Genomic DNA, 18,293 nt, shown 5'->3' on the forward strand with positions numbered 1-18,293 from the left:
TCTGGGGGATGCCCAGCAGAGATCAGGGGTCTGTCCGGTCAGTTTTGGGGACAGCAGCACCTCCAAGACCTTTTGCAGAGGGAGGATGAGCAGCAGCTCCCTGTGGTACCCACACCAGGGCAAGGGGCTGGTGAGATGCTTTTTTGGGGGCTGTGGAGTGCCCCAAAGCAAAACCCATCCCAGCATCTCATCCTTCCTGCAGGATCGCTGCCTGGGCAGGGCTTGGGCAGAATCCTTTTGTTCCTGGGGCTGCGGAAAGGGCTGAGCCCAGAGGAGCGAGGAGATGCTGGTGATTCGAGATGGTTTGGGAAGGAAATGGACTCAGGACCTGGGATATCTCTGTGCCGCGCTGCTGTGATAAGATGGGAATTGGTCCATGGTGTGTGGGAGCTGGGCCATGCATTTGGGGCTGTTTGACAGCATTTTACTCCCAGTTTCTTCTCTTTTTTTCCCCAAACATCCAGGCCTCCTTTCTGGAATTTATTTTGAATCGAGACACTATATAGCTTTTAAATATTATGCCAGGGTCATGCATTCTCCATCTTTTTATTTTTTCAATTAGCCAGGCCCAGGAGAAGGTAGATGTGGTTCTCCCTTGGAACTATGATTTTTGTTTCATGTGCTTCCTTTCTGCTGGAGGTCACCTTCTCACAAACAATACGATTGCCTAGCGTGAAAAGAACAGTGACAGCTTTTGATGGGGTGTTTTTCTACCTAGATTTAAAAACCAGGGAATGTGTTGCAAATAGGTGACGTCTTAACTTGTCTAAAATGTGGGATTCCATCACAATTAACCGATTACTTTTTTTGGAGTCACCCTCGAAGTGCCCCAAACGGAGAGGTGCGAGGCCATTGCCTGGTTGGAGGCAGCTTCTGCTTTATGGCGATGTGCGGTTTCCCCATAAGCCAGAATTTTACGTACTGGTCCTCCCACCTTACTGGCTAGCCCCTGGGAGCTGGCGTGTTTTCCTCCTGCGTTTGCAGATATTTGCATGCAGTCCTGTTTTAGCGCAGCGTGAGGGTGACAGCTCTCCCCGCCGGCTTAGGAGACAGCTTTGGTGCCCGTGTTTTCTGCGGGTGCATATGGCATTTAGTCTGCATACGGTGGCTTTTCAAACAAGCGGAGGGGTGTATTCGGTTGCTCTGGCAGCCTAGCTTCCCTTCTTTCAGGATTTGAGAGCATCGTTTCAGTGAAAGTATGTTTCTGAGCGTATGCTTGTCTTGAGGCTTGGAACGAAAGCCTCCTGTTGAAAAGACTGTAATTCTTTTTAGACGTGTTGCTAACTTCTTCGCTTCCATTTCCAGCTGTCCCGTTTCCTCCCACGCAGCGGCTCACTCTGAAGGAGGTGTTTGAGGATGGGAAGCCTCGGCTTGACGTCTTGAAGAGCCACTTGGTAAAGGAAGGGCGCCTGGAAGAGGACGCGGCGTTGAAGATCATCAACGATGGGGCTGCCATCCTGAGGCACGAGAAGACCATGATCGAAGTGGAGGCTCCCATCACAGGTCAGAGAGCTTTCCCAGGCTGCAGTCCGAACTAAGGGCCATCTAGAAACACAAGCTGCTCAAAGTAGCAGGTTTTCTGCTGTGTTCCTTCCACCAGCAAGGTTTTTTAAATAGCCTGAGCTCTCGGAAGAGAGGATTTTGCTGGGGTGGGTTGAGGAGCTCTCTGCTGAAGCTGGGGTCAGAGCACAGCCGTGCTCCGCTCCTTGTTGCTGTCGCGACCTTTCTTTTCTTAGCGTGTAATTCTGTCCCTCTTTTGTGCTGTTCTTCCTCCCCTAGTGTGCGGTGACATTCACGGGCAGTTTTTTGACCTGATGAAGTTGTTTGAAGTCGGAGGATCACCCAATAACACCCGCTACCTCTTCCTGGGAGACTACGTGGACAGAGGCTACTTCAGTATAGAGGTGACAAATAAAGCTGAGCCCGGGGGTGCTGGTACGAAACTAACCTACAGGGTTGAGCCAAGCTGGCAAATACAGATCTGTTTTGCTGGATTTTACATTCTGGTCGAGTTTTGCCTGGAATTAAAATCATAGGTAACTTACAGTATGATTTCAGCAGAAAAGTGATGTCCAAATGTCGTGATTTTGAACCGGATTCACACCCAGCGAGAGAGTTAAGCAGCAGCAGTGGGGTTAATGACTAAACTCTGGCTTTGGAACTCGGGTTTTGATATCACTTGGAGCTGTCAGTCAGGGGAACTAGAGGGAGAGCTGATTGTATGTTACAGGCAGCAGGATCCTACCAGGCAGTGGGAAGCAAACGTTTAAAAACTCGCAGGATTCAGCTTAGCAGGAAAAAGAAAACTCTCCATTCCTGAGTCACCACTTCCCTGCCGTCCCCATGAACACATCAACCTGGCAGTGACAGGGTGAGGGGAAAGGAGCAGTAAATCACCTAGGCTGCTGTACACCTCGCTGTGACCCACGAGCTTGGTGCCGAGGCATTTCATTGTGCATCGAGCCCTGCTGTGCCCCTGTGACAATCAGCCTTGTCACAATAACGCTGTCACCTTACATCAGCCCAGCCTCTGGCGTCGTGTTGGGATTTCGCAGCTCTGTGGGATGCTGCCAGCCAAGTTTTGGGAAACACCGCCAGTTGTTGGTCTTAAAGGGCGAAGTAAATGATGGGTCCCCGTGGCTGCTGCTGGGTCGCTGAAGACCTGTGAGCGATGGAGCTGTTAGCAAACGCTGCACACCCCGAGGGGTTGCAGCTTTCAGGTTTTGCAGAGGCAGAGCAGAGTGGAAAAGAAGTGCTTTTCCCGTTGGAGGCAACGTAATGGGAGGTGTTTGGGGAAAGAGGGGCATGAAAGGTGGTAAAACTGGGCTGGAAGAACAGAGTGAGCGGATTCTCTTCAAAGGGGGAGGTTGCACAGCACAGTGCAGGAATTGCTGAGCTGTTGGGTCTGCAGAGGGATCGGAGCTAAATGTTGGGAAGGAACTCTCAGGGACAGTTAATGCGAGCACTTCTTTGAAGGATTCTGCAGAGGATTGAGGAGGGTGCCACCGAGAGCTTGTGCTCTAGCAGCGTTCTGGCTGAATTCCAGCCTCGTGTTCCCGGTGTTCCCAAATCCTGACGGTGAGCCAAGGGGTGACGATGAGTGGGTTCCGGGGTAGCGGGGCCGGATGCTGGGAAGGTGGGGTTACGGCTGCTGGGATTTCTGGTGGTGCTGGCAGGAGGAGCCCCCTAACCCCTGGGGAGGAAGGGGAAGAACAGGCATCTGACCACGTATTTGGCTTGCGCAAGTTGGGTTTGCAGTTGAAATATATTTACCTGGAAAAGAGATTATGTTATAGCACAGCAATTCTTCCCGAGATAAGACATGGATTTTTTTTTTTTTGTATTAATGGAGAAACCATCAAACGAGAGTTGTCGTACCCTGTGTCTAAGAATGAATTCTACAGATCCTGGGAGGTGAAGTGTTTCTCCCGCTCTTTGCTCTTACCCCGCAATCGATTCGCCCTGGGGATTTTAGTCCCAGTTCCACAGAAGCAAGTACTGGAGTTGGGATCGATGCCCTCGCCTCTCCTTGCTGCGATAGTACAGAAGAATTCCAGGGGGATGGACGATGAGTCTGCCTTGGAGAACAGAGGCGATGGGAAGAGGCATTTTATTTTTTTAAGGAGGAAGGTCTGAAAATCATCGGTGAACCTCATCAGGTCGCTGCTGTGCCCTGACACTCTGACCCAGGGTCTGTGCAAGGCAGCCCGGTGTTTTCGGGCTCAAGAGCCTTCGGGCAGCCGGTCTGTGCCAGCTCTGAGCAGCAAGTTTTTATTTTATGCTGCTCTTGACCCTTCTCCGTCCCCTTTGCCCCCGGTGCCTGCAGAGGGAAAGCCACCGAGCGCTCCATTACCCCCAGAGCCAGCATCGATCTCTCACGACTCAGGGTGGGCTTTGATTAGCACGTGCGGGGGCTGAGCCAAATGTCACTGATAAAGCAGGATCCAGAAGGCTTGATTCCCTTGTTCCTATTGATGTGTGCCTCTTGATTTTTTTTTTTCTTCTCCCACCTACTGCGAAGTGCAGCTGATGTGTTTGAAGAGATTCCCACCTGGGTGTGCAGAAGCTGGTTTCTATAGTGAAACCGCAGGAGGTTTGCAGCTGGCGGGGAGGATCGCTGCAAGCAAAGAGTTAATGATGCCAAATGGGTGTCTTTGCATTATGTTTTATTTTTAAAGACTTCTATAAAATGCAAACCCATAGCAGCTGGACTTTGAAGTGCAGAGATCTCAGAGCGTTTGGGGTTTGGAGGTTTGATCGCTGTATCCCAGCGGCTCAGGCGATGGCTATAAAATGCAAACCCATAGCAGCTGGACTTTGAAGTGCTGAGATCTGTGCATTTGGGGTTTGGAGGTTTGATCGCTGTATCCCAGAGGCTCAGGCGATGGAAAAGGATCTGGATTCCCGAGACACCATCCTCATCAGGCTTTCCTGCATCCCCACACCGACTTGTGCCTCCGTGGGCTGGGTGGGGATGTTGTGGAGTGCCTGCCCAGAGCAGCTGCTCATCACGACCTTTTAACTGAATGAGACGGAGGTAATTGTGTAATTGCATCCTGATGCAGGCAGTGAGGAAACAAGATGCAAACCTGGGGGTCAAGGAGGTGTTCGGGCAGACTGGTGCTTGTTAACAGCCCGCAAGCTTTCCCCATTGCTGGGAGGATTTGGTTGTCGAGGTAAAAGGAGCAGTTTGTGGCTCAGACAAAACCTTTAAAAAACACCGAAAGCCTCTGTTCGTCAGCTCAGTTGGATGTCTTCAACAAGTTGTTTCTGGGCCTCTGGCTTAGGGAAGTTCTCATTTAAAAACCTTCATTCCCAGTGAATATAATGAGGCCAGGAAGCGTGGTTTGGTTGTTGGGTTTTTTTTTAAAGAAAAGAGTTGTGGGAGGAGAGGGGAGGGAAGCAACCGTGTGAAAGCTGCGATGGCTGATGTCTGGTGGAAGAGGACTCTGCAAAGCTTGTGCTTTCAGTCCCTGCCACAAAACCCGCTGCGACGGCGAGACCGGTCATGGACCCAAACGTTGTCAGCACGGAAATTGAGCTGAACACGTCTGTTTGGAGATGCTGATGGGACAGCATCCTGATGGGGGGTTCGCTCGTCAGTCTGCACGTGGGAAAGATGCTTCCTGCAAAGAGCTTGAAGCTCTTAGTTACATCTCCAAACCCTTCCGCTAGTCGAGGGATCATCCTGGCCCGTGAATCCAGAACTGCCGGAGTACAATGAATAGAATTGGTTTATTAAATTATCAAGTGAAACAATTATTATGACCAAGAATAGAATCTGTGGAAGGAGTAGATTTGTCAGTAAAGATGGTGTGAGGGTGGCATACCCCTGTGCCAGGCTGGTTTTGCAAATCCAATTACAACAGGACACATGGTCGTTGTCTAATTACAGAGTTGTATGTATGGTAATCTTGCCGGGATTGAATGCGCTGTTTTATCCAGAATAATATTAAAGAGATCCGGTTGATGTTGGGAAATTCAGGGCTGAGCACAGGACCGGGATGCAGGAGTTCTGCCGTGCTTTCTCCTCTGCCTCCTCCGGGCAGAGCTGGCAGGCTCGATGTTTATCGCTTTCTCCTAAGTGCCGGGTTTCGTAAATGGTACGAGAGATTAACGGCGTGGCTGGGCGCGGGCAGGTTTGGCAGCAGCCCCTCGTGCCTTTGCTCTGGGTTGCAGGCAGCAATTCCTGCCGCAATTCCCCCACCGTGAGCTGCCGGGCTTTCCCCTCGAAGGGTGGGATCAAACGGGGGCACAGGGCTTCGAACCGACAGGCAGAAGAGGCAGAGAAGTGGATTATTTAAGCCGTAAGTGTCTAAAGTTGCTGCTAGGCTGTTGTAAACACACAGTAATCGATTCCTGGGCACGACGCCGTGCACGGCTGGGGAAGGGATCTGCGCAGGAAGCATCTGCGGCATGCGAGGGTAGAAACCTCCCTTGTTCCCTGTTCCAGCCCCTCCGGAGCTCACGAGGGCTGGGAATGTCCTTTACTCATCGGTACCCCAGCGGTGCCTGGCAGCCCCACCGTGTCCTCGTGCAATCCCTGCAAACCCGGGGAGCTGCGGCGATGCCGGAGACGTCGGCTCTCGACGGCCGTGGTTTGCTCGCTGTATGTCCAGGAAGAATTGTGGTGCTGCTCACTTCCACTTCACTTTAAAACACTTAGAGTGTATTTTTAAGTATTTCTTCTGCAAGTTGCTGACATTCTCTGCACCCCGAATCCTCCTCTTCGTTGATGGTGTGGCTCTGCTCTCTTGCTCTGCTCTGAACCAGGGCTGGTTGCTTTCTCCAGCCCTTAGCGAGTCCTTTGGGTCATTTTTAGGGACTTTTTGGTTCTCATGGTCACCCAGAAAAGTGACATTTAGGTTGCAAACAGAGGAAGTTCAGGCTTTCAATCACAGATAGTTATAAATGGTTTTGTTGGGAACATTCCTCCCGTTAGCAGATGCAATAAAACATTCTTTTTGCCAGCCTCAACCACCGCTTAAATTACCTGCCGCCGGCCCCGTTTCTGTTCGATTTTAGAATTCAGAATTTGCCATCCCCTCTCTTTCTGCGGGGTTGAATTCTGCGTTGGACACGGGCGCTTTACACCTCCTTGGGGTTTTAGGGATCCCTGCATGGAGCTGGAATAACTACTGCAGAGCTTACCGTGCAGGTTCAGTGCTTAAATACCCCTGGTATCTGAGGTGTCTGTACTGGAAACTAACTGGGAACTGGTTTATTTTGGTTCTGGAGGCTGGTTCCCTGCCACAGCAGCGTGTTCCCGGAGATCCGTGCACCAGCTCAGCGATGTTTGAAAGTGTAAAACTGTTGACAGACTCCGTGGTTGGTGTTCTCGAGGCGTGTGCCGTTTCTGTAGCACGTCAGCCTAAAGGGTAAGCTCTTCTTAGAGACTTTAATCCAGATCTCCAAGCTTGCTGTCATTATGGGTTGTCCTTCCAGCACTCCAAATCAACAAGGGAAATGTGAGAACGCTTCCCCGTGCGAGATCCCGGCTGGTTTCGCTATCAGCTTGACGATGCACGGTGCAGAAGGGTGAGCACACCGGCTTCCCAGCCCTGCCCTTCTCCACGGAGCCTCTTTGGAAACCCACCGTGAAATATTTCTGGTTAAAAAAAAAAAAAAGATTGTTTCAGTTTGACTCTGGTCTGCGCCTCATCAAAGATGATCTTTTTACAGGTGTTGCTGCTCGGAGAGGGGATGTGGAAAGCCCTCTTCAAAGCCAGGAGGCTTTACTAAGCTTGGGTTTTGGCTTGGCTTTTCCTGTTTTGAACTTGAACTTCACATGACTGTAGCGTAAGCAGACAAACGGGGCGGGGGGGAAGTCGGCGAGGAAGATGAAGGTTGATTTTTTTTACCCATGTTTAATGCACTTGATAAAATGTCTCAGCGAGCCGGCTGTTGTATGGGATGGGCTCTGGTTTCCATCGCAGGGGGACATCTGGAGCCCACATCTCGCCGCGCAGCTGGTTTTGCTTTGCTGCTCTGAAATGGGTGCTTTTTGCTGCTGGAAGGGAAAAACTGCCCCCACCCAGCCCAGAGCTGGTTTCGGTTGAATGCGATCTCATTTGTCACTTCTCCAAGTCAAGCCTAATATAGAGAAATGCTCCGTGTGGCTTTCCCCCACTGGTGAAGTTGGCCAAGATAAGATCTACTGCCGATTATGGAGCTGGGTTTCTATCAGGCTTCCGCTTTGAATTCAGCTTGTTGGGTGTCTTCCCAGAAGCTCTTACTGAAGTCTACGGCTGATTAGTGCCCTATAAAAAGTTTTTATTACATGCCATCTTCTCCTTCCCTTTCTCGCAGTGCGTGCTGTATTTATGGAGTTTAAAGATAAATCATCCCAAAACATTGTTCCTCCTTCGAGGGAATCACGAGTGCAGGCACCTCACAGAATACTTCACCTTTAAGCAGGAGTGTAAGTATCAGCGGTGGAAGGATTTAAATGTATTAATGTGTTGTGACCAGGTGTGGGTCTTAATTTTTGTGCTATGAGTGATATTGGTTAGCTCTTGGGCTGTGAAAATCTGTTGTCTTTTTTTTTCCCTGTGTACATAGCTCTTCTCCTGTTTAAAAAAAAAAAAATATATATTTTTTTTAAGGAGCTCTAAGCTCTTGCTTTAAAAAAAAAATATATATCAAGGTCCTTTCCAACCCTAGCCATTCTATGGTTCTATATATTAAAAAAAGTCCTGTAAAGTACACCTGTGTACGTAGCTCTTCTCCTGTTAAAAAAAAAATATATATTTTTTTTAAGGACCTCTAAGCTCTTGCTTTAAAAAAAAATATATGTATCAAGGTCCTTTCCAACCCTAGCCATTCTATGGTTCTATATATTAAAAAAAGTCCTGTAAAGTACAGAGAGCATGTCGGTGTGTCCTTCTGGTTACGAAGAATGAACGTGGATGGAAGAAACGCGAACGCCTCTTCCCTGCCTTGCTGCTGAGCCCGTTGCACACACACCCTCCCTCCCGCCTGTCAGGCCCAGCGCTGGATAATTACTGCCAAACGACTTCCAGCTCCAGATTGTGCAGCTGGGCTCGGTGATTACAATTGGAAGCACATAAAGGATTTGTTCCTCGGTGTTTGTGCTGGGGAGAATCATTACCTTTAAGATCATTTTAGCCGAGTTAAAGATAGTTTCCTGCAGCATTTACATATTTTTAAACCAACGGTGATGAAAGGTCGGGGAATGACCCCTCTCCCCTGAGGATGACGGTCATTCCTTCGAGCAATAAACAAGGTGTACACCAGCGACGTGCCGCTCTTTACTGGGGAATCGCTGCTCAAGGACCCGACCTCAAGAAGTAGTTACGGGCAAGGCACAGGTCCGATCTTTAGCCCTTCAGCTCGGTGAGGCTGGTAGGTACCAAGAGAATGACATCTGTTTACTCCGAAATGAGCTGGGAAGCACCAGCCAGCTCTCTGCTGGATGCTGGAGTCGTCAGATGGTGGTGGGTGAGCTCCTGTTGAGCTGGGCTCAGTTTGAACCAGAGAGCCAGAGGTGATGGGGCTTTTCCCCCTGGTAGAAAGCAGAAGATGCTGCCTTTCCTCTTCCTTTATCATAGCGTGCAGCTGGAAAAAAACCTGTTTATCTCGGAAATAAAACTGGATGAAAGGTAAACTTTCCATTCGTGCACTTTTATGCTTTATTTTATGGCAGTAATGGGGCTTTGCTGAAGATGTGGCTGTGTTAACACATCGCTGCCCTGCGAAGGGGCTGCAGGTGCAAGAAGACACGTGTCGATCTCTGCTCCTGCTCTCCGTCCTAACGGGAAGTGTTGAGGGGTATTTGTGAACGTGCTTGGAGCCTTGCTGCAAAAGCCAAACCACTTTGAGAAGGGCCACGGTGTCTCTGTTCATGCATCGGAACATCCTCTTCACCTCTGCTGGGACGAGGCATCCAGCAGAGCTTGCGATCACTGAACGATCCGGGGTGAAGATTCATTTACCTGCAGGCGTCTCGCTCCAGTTCTGGCTCAAAGTGTCCAGCCCAAAAGGCAATTCCTCTCGTAAATGGCTGTGTGCTATTGCTGTGCCAAATGAAACAGCTGCTGTGTTTCCCAGTGTGTGATACCGAGGCTGGTGAGACTCTCGGAGTCTAGAGGTGCAGGATGAACGCAGGAAAATAATGGGATGGCTTTATCCGTATCCCAGGTTTTCTGTTACCGTGGCAAGCGCCTGGCCTCTTTTCCTAGTGCAGGTGTTCTAGAAAATAGCTGGAAGGGAGATGGATATTCTTGACCATGTCCAGATTACTGTGAAGCTTTTTATCTTCGTGCCCAACACGCATTTTTGAAGGCAGTGTTTTAGCCAGGTGCAAAGTTGGACTCGGTGGGCCATGGATGTGGAGTTTCCGTATCGCTTTAGGAGCTCGTCTTCTTGAAGTTACAACACTTTGGCTGATCAAAGCTTTGCTTAGTGCTTCCCATATCATGTAGGTTTGGATGCGCGAATGAATCCCTCTTTAAAAAAAAAAAAAAAAAAATCTGCTTTGCACAGCCTGAGCAGTCTTTGTTTTGTAAATGGGTAAATTAAAATAATTCAATTCTTCCCCCTCTTCTTCCCCCTGTCCCCATCTTTCCAGGTCGAATCAAGTATTCGGAGCGAGTGTACGATGCGTGTATGGATACATTTGACTGTCTTCCTCTTGCTGCCCTGTTAAACCAGCAGTTTCTGTGCGTTCATGGAGGACTGTCTCCAGAAATCACGTGTCTAGATGACATTAGGAAAGTAAGTAATCTCCGTCGTCCTTTCCCATGGCTTACAATTAATAATGTGATTAACGGCTGGCTTGATTCCTGCGAGGAGCTCCAGGCTGAGGCTCCCGTGCTCTGCCTGTCCTGATTTTCTGTCCGTTTTCCAGTTAGACAGGTTTAAGGAGCCTCCAGCCTTTGGTCCCATGTGTGACCTGCTCTGGTCCGACCCATCAGAGGATTACGGCAACGAGAAAACGCTGGAACATTTCTCCCACAACACTGTTCGAGGCTGCTCCTATTTCTACAGGTCAGTGGTGTTTGAGGGGGCTCTGAGGGACGGGAGCTGCTCGTCTCCCCTTATCCTAGGATGTATAGGGAGATAAATCGCGATTCAGATCGCTCTGTGGGACTTGACAGTGTACCTGGCTCTGGAATAGTCTTGGCTCTAATGCACAAGGTCTTGTGTCTTTTCTCATCCTGTAATATCGAGCTCTCTGTGGATGTGTTGAGATTGTGGTATCGGACAGCAGAGATGCTCCTTTAGCTGGCAGGGTGCCTTTGGAGTGGTTTTTGGGCACTGCACAGTACCAGGAGCTCAGGAGATAATCTTTTCCTGTCTAAAAGAGAAGCACTTGTGCTGACGGACCACTTGTAGCCTGGCTGATAGGGAGGACTTGGCACCAGGGGTCTGTTTAACAGAATGCTTGGCAATTAATTTTTAAATGTAGTACGTATTGGTCTTGTTTGGGGACACTGGACACAAACCGAATGGATGCTGCAAGTGCCACGTGCCGTGGGTGCTGTCCTGTGCCACATGCTCATGTCTCCTTGCTTTTTTTTTTTGTTTGTTTTCCAGTTATCCTGCAGTTTGTGAATTTTTGCAGAACAATAGTTTGTTATCTGTAATCCGAGCTCACGAAGCCCAGGACGCTGGGTAAGTGCTGCAGCCCGGGATGGAGCAGGCTCTCTGCCTTCCTGCTCTTCTCAGCCAGACCAGTGTGTTTAACACTTGACCTGTTTTTCAGGTACCGAATGTACAGGAAGAGCCAGACGACAGGCTTTCCCTCGTTAATCACAATCTTCTCTGCACCAAACTACCTAGATGTCTATAACAACAAGGGTAAGGCTGGCGAGGGCAGGGCTGTTGGGGTGTCGGGGCTGTCCCCACGTGCTCAGGAAATCCCTCTCCATCTTCCCATGCCCACTCTGCCCTCTCCTCTGGGTGCATTCTTATGCATGAGATGAAAAAAGCTTTCTGTGCTAAACTGGGGCAGCTGGGGAGCTGGAGGTGGCTGGGTTCTCTTTCTTGGAGACTTAATGTATTACTGTGGCAATTAGCTGTCGAGTTATAAAGTCCAGAATAATGTTTTTGTTTCCAGCCACGTGACAGCTGAGTGCTGTTGATGTATGCTGCCGTAAAACAGAAGCTGCTCGTACAGGCAAGCTTTTAACTTCCCTGTGCCTCTAAAACCATCTGAGTATGATGGGGAACTTTCCTCAGCCGTGGGGTGTTTTTTTTTTTTTTGTTTTTTTTTTTGGATCTTGGCTCTGGGTTCATGGCTTCTGATTTGCATAAATTTTGATGATGATGAGCTTTAGTGAAACCATGTAATGGGTAAACTGAAAAAAATATTGCTTGAGCCTTCTCATTTTGGAGAGCAGGTGGTTTGATTCTCCATGAGTGCAACCTCTTGTTGATAATGAAGTTTTATTAGCGCAGGTACAGCTCCCAGAAGTTGACAGCACCTAGGGACACGCGTTGTCTTTCCTTTTTCTCTTCTAGCTGCTGTACTGAAATACGAAAACAATGTCATGAACATCAGGCAGTTCAACTGTTCCCCTCATCCCTACTGGCTTCCAAACTTCATGGATGTCTTCACATGGTCTTTGCCTTTTGTAGGGGAAAAGGGTAAGAGAGATTTGGATTTCTGTTACCAGTTGCCCGGTGACTGGTCACTGTACCCTGTCCCGCGGGCTGTTAGATGTGTTGGAGGAGTGTTGTAACTCATTCGTATCAGCTGGCGCTGGAAAGGAGTTCAGGTTCAAGGAGATCTGCATATTACTGGGTAATGTTCACGTGAAATTAATTGTTGATAGCTGCTTTAGAAAGCTTTTACTAATGAAACCATCCCTTGTTGCTATGTCTGCCTTGCTGATGGAGCTGATACGGGGTGGTGTCGCCCCACCTCAGAATTTGGAGACATTTCTCTCGCTCTGGGTTTGCACCAGAGAAACTCAAATCTCCTCTTGGCTTGTTGCCCACCGACAAGGAAGCATTCACTTCAATTTAAGGGCTTGTTTCCTTGTGAAGGAGGCGGGGCAGCTTAAAATATGACCAAGCTTTTGCCTCAGTTTCTCAGGAAAATGTTTTTCACGTCTCCCAGTGAGTTTAAATTCCACCCCAGTGCTGTATGGTTGGAGTATGACTTAAAGGGCTGAAGCACCAAAGGGTTTTTTGACTTTGAGGAACCAGAGGTTGAATTTTGACGTTCTTGGAGCCAGGTGGCCTGTGTGCGAGTCGGGGTGGGGAGGGGGGACCCTCGGCGAGCCCAGGCTGTTCTGCGCGGAGGTTGGCACCCCGCTCCCCACGTCTGCTTCATCTGTGATGTGCTTGGACCGCGTCCACCTCCTTGGCAGAAGGTGTGAAGTATGTCGTCTGCTCTGGGTACTGCTGCGAGGTCCCAGCAGTGTGCAGCTAAAAGTGTCTTTTTGGGCTTCCACTTCCAGGGTAGAAATGACCTTGACGTTGTTTCCTTGTCCAGCTCGTCCTCTAGATAGCTCTGCCTGCCAGGTCTCTCTAACCTCCCTGTCTGTGCTTCTTACAGTCACAGAAATGCTCGTTAACATCCTCAACATATGCTCCGATGATGAGTTGATTTCAGATGGTGATGAGACATTGGAAGGTAAAAAACCGCTGTTACAGCCAAGCTGGTACCAGTGGGGGGGTGAAGGTGGGGAAGGCGTGCAATGCTAGCTCGAGAGTGCTCAGCACTTGATTTATAACTGGACATCCAGCCAGGGTCTCCCGTTCCTTTTTGGCCAACCCTTGTACAGTTCTGGGTAGGAAACATTTTTTTTTTCCCCCCTTTGCTATTCAGTCACAGAGAAATTAAACCATATTCACTGCGACAGACGCTCTTGCCAGCTACTCTGGAGGATGGTTTCCTGCTCCTTACAGAGCCTGCTTCCCAAGTAGTTATTTTTTTTCCCCCCCAATTCTAAATTTTCTGTACCAAAATACCTACTCAGTCTTCTCATCTGTCGCAGGGAACTCTGGAAAGAGGCTTCCCACGTCACCCTCCAAAAAAAAGCAGGATGCAGTTTTTGGCCCTCATTTTAAGCTATGCATGGAAGGGGCAGAACACTCGCTGCAGTTTGTATGTTGGGGGGGGAATCGCTCCAGAGCGAGGTGCTGACCCAGAGGAAGCTCAGGCGTGGGGCGTGCAGCGAGAAGCGGGGCCGTGAGCATGCCCGGGGGGGGGGGGCGGGTCCGGAGATCGGTGTAGGGCGGAGGACAGTCAGTCCCGCAGAGAAGCAGAACACCGTTGTGGTACAACAAGGTGCCGCTGCTTCGGTCGCCAGGTCGAGACTTTTAACCCGCTTCTCCCATTGCATTTCGTTTTTGGTTTTTTGGTTTGTTTTGGTTTTTTTTTTCTTTCTCCCTCCCATGAAAATTAAATTTGTTTCTTCTATCTCTGTCTTCATCTACTTGTTTCTTGGTGTCTCCTCTCCCTGAAGATCACTACATTTCAAGCTATCAGAAAGGTACCCAGCTAGAATTTGCTACAAGCTTAATTTTCACTGCCTGTGCCACCAGATTCCTTGGAGTGGATTTGAATAGCTGACTAGTCGGGCAGTCTCTTCATCCCCTTTCAGTTTTTAACATAAGCGCCGTGTGTTTTTTAACCCTTCTGCGTTCCTCCAGGAACTCGAGAAACGGGGTCACGTTTCTATCTGACTTCTGAATGCAGCCACTTAGTGCATGGCTGAGCCATCGGTGCATGTTAGACCTCCTCCGGTTTGGCTTGGACTGTCCTAATGTGTACTTGGGCCATGTGAGGAATCTCAGCTGAGAGGAGATGTATTTGTTACCTCTTTGACTTTTGAATTTTTTGTGTTTGTTTTCAGTTACCCTCCATGCCTTTTTTTTTTTTTTTTTTTTTCCCCCTCTCCTGTTGTATAGCGGAAAGGGAGGGGGGTGCCGTTCACATCTCTCACTTTGTGTTTGTGTGGGGTCAAAAGCAGAGTTGCAAGGCTCCGGCCAAGCCCTTCACTGTACGCGTTGGATGCCCAAAGCTGATGCTTGCGTGACACTCCTTCCCCGCGGCGAGCACAGCCCCGGTGTTCTGCGGCGTTCATCAGCAGTCAGATTTCGTCAGTGTTCTGCCTTGCAAAACTGTGTCTACATGGCTGAGTCATTTGTGTTACATCCTGTGTAGTGTGATCAAACCTGGTGAGCTTCCAACAAAGACCTATCCGAGCCGTTTCCTTTGGTGGTTCTGTTCTCTCGAGACCTTTTTAAGTCCGTGTGTCATCTCGTTGGTGTTGCCCTTCTCACTGCCATCCTGACCGCCATCCTCTCAGCGCTGTTCTCTCAAGAGTGTAGCTGTGAATCTGTAAACCATGATTTTTTTCTTTTCCTGGAGTCAGGCAGGTGCTTCATATTGACATTACCTGTGCCTGGAAAAACAAGGAAATCCTTAAACATGCTGCTGTTTGTTTTTTCTCTCCCTAAGGTGGGACAACAGTCCGTAAAGAGATCATCAGGAATAAGATCAGAGCCATTGGGAAGATGGCACGTGTCTTCTCGGTTCTTCGGTAAGGAAAGAAGTTTGTGATTTGGGGTCTGGCTATGGAGGGACATTGGTCAGGGTGCTCCGGGCAGGCAGAGTCCTGCTGGGGGAAAATCGTACGATAGAGTCGTGCTGGGGGAAAATTGTACAAAAGAGTCCTGCTGGGGAAAAATCATACGATAGAGTCCTGCTGGGGGAAAATCATACAAAACTCTTGCTTCAGAGCAGACGGCAGAGGCTGGAGGTGGTGGTTTCTGTATGCCTAGCGGTCTGACTCTCAGAAACCTTCATCTCAAGCCTGCAGAAATGCTGCTGATTGGGGATATTGAGCCCTTTTGGGGTGCATTTGCTGTGCCGTAGCTCTGATGGGTCGAGGCTGAGCGAGCCGAGGTGTGTTTCGAGGAGGCAGGTCGTGCTCGGTGGATCGTACCCACGCTGCCTGCGGTCAGCACAGGGCAGACTCTGGTTTTCGTGCTGCTCACCCCTAATAGTCTCGCGTGGATCTAACCCAGCATCGCATTGATCTCCTGATAACCGGTTGTTTCGCCTTTTTTTTGCAGAGAGGAGAGCGAGAGCGTGCTGACTCTCAAGGGCCTGACTCCCACAGGTACCCTGCCCCTGGGAGTGCTCTCGGGGGGGAGGCAGACCCTCCAGACGGGTGAGTACGAACCATCCTCCTCCCTGCAGCACTGCTTCCCCTCTGCAGCCTTACACCTGCCCCTCCGCTGCCCTGAAAACCCTTCCATCAGCTCCCGTAGGCAGGTTTCAGGGTGCCAGGGGACCCGAGAGGTGGTTCAGACCCGTGGGGAGGAAGGATTCAGAAATAGGAAAAAGCAAAAATGTAGGTGGGGATGCGCAGAGCCTTCCAAGGTGTCCCCGTGTACCCTCGAGGAGGGGAACACAAGGGGAAAAAAAAGACAATAAACAGCACCCTGCTAAAGCATGTGTATTGCTTTACTGTATGTTTCTGCAACAATTTTTATCGTTTATTTCCCTTCTAATGCTGCATGATGAGCATCCTCTGCTTCACCTGTCTGCTGCTGCTGCTGTATGAATGTCACAGTAAACGCACCTGCTTGTTTGTTCTTTGTTCAACAAAACCCCTCTGATTTTCACCCTCTGAAATTGCAAATCCCAACCAGAGGAAGCTTAGATGGAGTTGAAGGCAGGAGATTCTTCCAGGCCTGTATGTTTCATATTAAGACTTCTCTCAGCCCCCTGGTTTTGATCTGGTTTGGAAGGTTTCTTTGCTTGCTGGGAAATACTTTCCTCCCTCGGCAGCCAACTGGTCTGTGTTATTCGTGTGCGGAGAGCAGGACCGAGCGATCCGCGTGCTTTAAACTCGCAGGGCAGGGAGATTGGCTGATGGTCAGGGAATGAGTTATCCCAGTAACATGTGTCCCCAGAGGGAATCCTGTAATCTAGTGTTTTAATCCTTTCCTGCCGCCAGCCTTTGAATGCTGGCATCTCCCCAGCCTGCTTTCCCCTTCCTATCAGCGCCGGGTGATTTCCTGCGGGCGCAGGAGAAGGCTTGTTCTGGGGTTGCCTTGCCTTGATTAAATAGTTCAGGAGTGAGAAACGTGTAAATACTGCTGCCCGCTCCTGGCATGGGGAGGATGCTGTATCGCTCCCAAACTCATGGGTTTCTCTGCCTGCAGAGGAGTATGAATTTTTTTTCCTTTTTTTTTATAGCAACCATAATGTAATGGTTTCTGTCGCCCCAGTTTTGCTGCAGGCATGGGAACAGAACCTGAGTGGGAAGGCGGCTGTTACAGCTCGTGCTGCCGCAGCTTTGCCCCTTTTGCTGACAGCGCAGGGAGCGGGGCGGACTGTGATGCCATCCTGCACCTTCCCCTCTTCGGGGGGGTTCCTCGGAGGGGCCACCCCGCAGCCCCCCCCCCCAGTAAGGGAGCTGAGATTTGTTCCTCTCCCCAAGACAAACCAAACAAGCTGGAGACCTTTGCTATTGCCTTACCCGACCCTACCTGCCACCTCCTCCCATGGCTCTCGGCACCCCGTGCTCTCCCCCAGCAGCCCCCCATGCTCCCCCCAGCAGCACCCCGCTTTTTGTCCCCTTCTCACACTCTTTTCCCCCTCCTGCCTCCTCCTCTCCCCCCGTCCTGTTCCGCACATCCCTTTGCACCACCCTGTCTGCTCGCAGCAGCTCCTGGGGAAGGTACAGGCTCTCCTTCAGACCCAGAGGGGGCTGTGCCCCCCTTTCAGGGTTCCTCTGCACCCCAAAAGAGGAGAGACAGGGCTGCAGGTCGCAGTGGGGGGCCCCTTCCCTCCCCGAGCCTCCTGCCGAGCTTTCGCAGCAAAACCGGCTGAGTAAAGTCACCGGATCTGGAGCGAAGATGCTCAGCCACAGCTCCATTCTTCCTCCGTGGCCTCTCGAGGACACACGTGGGCTTTGTCTTGTGTCCAAAGCAAAAAACTCCAGCGTTTGGAGGCTAAAAGCTGGGGATCTGTTCCAGGGAAGGGCCTCCTCCCAGATGTTGAGGCTGGGACTCCCAAAACTTGGGCGGCTGCTGCAGGAGATTTAGGAAGGGGGACGGTGCTCAGCTTTATGGTGCCTTGTTGCTTGGTAACACTTTTAGGAGGTGGAGCTGAAGCCAAACTGGATTTGAAACATCAGCCTGGGTTTTTTTTTAGTTAGAATTCAAGGCATCGGGAGCGGAGCAGCCTGGTATCTGCTGCTGCCTGCCCTCCCCCTGAGAGCAAACTGCTCCAAAAAGCCCTGGGGGTCCCCTCCTTTACATGGCTTGGGTGGTTGGGGCTTTGCTCTGGTGTGAATTCCACATAATTTACCTTCTGAAGGTGGCCAGGTGACCCTAGAGTCACCAAACTGGGAGCAGAGGGGCTGCCAATGCAGGGGGACAGCAAGGCCACAAAACTGGGAGAAGAGGGGCTGCCAATGCAGGGGGACAGCCACGGCTCGGTCTGGGACCCTCGCTGTCCTTGCTGTGGGGTCCCCACGTGCCCGAGCCCCCCGGTGCATGCAGCAGCCAGCCAACTCTGCGCTTCTCTGCTCCTTTCCATCGGATTTCTCTGCGTGCCGAGTCCAGCGAACGCGAGGAAAGGTGACTCCCCCGTGCCAGAGCTCGGTGGATGCTCAAACCGAGGGAGTCCCCTTCCAGCCTTCCTCTCGAGCTCCTCTCACCTTTTTTTCCCTTTCTTGCCAGTTGGTTTTGATTACGGTCGTCTCTCCACCGTGGGGCTGGGAGGCTGTGGGCTCGATGATGTTAGATCACTCACTGTCACTCTTTTTTTTTTTTCTTTTTTTTTTTTTTTTTTTTTT

At 50.3% G+C, this 18,293-nt stretch overlaps 1 protein-coding gene across 1 annotated transcript in view; it reads left to right on the forward strand.

Moving 5' to 3' along the window:
* The first annotated feature begins 1,310 nt into the window (after positions 1-1,310).
* Positions 1,311-18,293, forward strand: part of LOC104468870 (serine/threonine-protein phosphatase 2B catalytic subunit gamma isoform-like) — an 18,544-nt gene continuing 1,561 nt past the window's right edge. Inside the window, exons 1-12 of the mRNA XM_010083148.1 lie at positions 1,311-1,503; positions 1,780-1,904; positions 7,810-7,921; positions 10,091-10,236; positions 10,370-10,509; positions 11,059-11,136; positions 11,228-11,322; positions 11,986-12,111; positions 13,028-13,105; positions 13,941-13,967; positions 14,939-15,020; positions 15,556-15,653. Coding sequence (XP_010081450.1) covers positions 1,476-1,503; positions 1,780-1,904; positions 7,810-7,921; positions 10,091-10,236; positions 10,370-10,509; positions 11,059-11,136; positions 11,228-11,322; positions 11,986-12,111; positions 13,028-13,105; positions 13,941-13,967; positions 14,939-15,020; positions 15,556-15,653 — 1,135 coding nt within the window. The 5' untranslated portion in view covers positions 1,311-1,475. The remainder of the gene's footprint in view (positions 1,504-1,779; positions 1,905-7,809; positions 7,922-10,090; positions 10,237-10,369; positions 10,510-11,058; positions 11,137-11,227; positions 11,323-11,985; positions 12,112-13,027; positions 13,106-13,940; positions 13,968-14,938; positions 15,021-15,555; positions 15,654-18,293) is intronic.

This window comes from Pterocles gutturalis, unplaced genomic scaffold, assembly GCF_000699245.1.
Source record: "Pterocles gutturalis isolate BGI_N339 unplaced genomic scaffold, ASM69924v1 scaffold29286, whole genome shotgun sequence".
NCBI classification, from domain to species: domain Eukaryota; kingdom Metazoa; phylum Chordata; class Aves; order Pterocliformes; family Pteroclidae; genus Pterocles; species Pterocles gutturalis.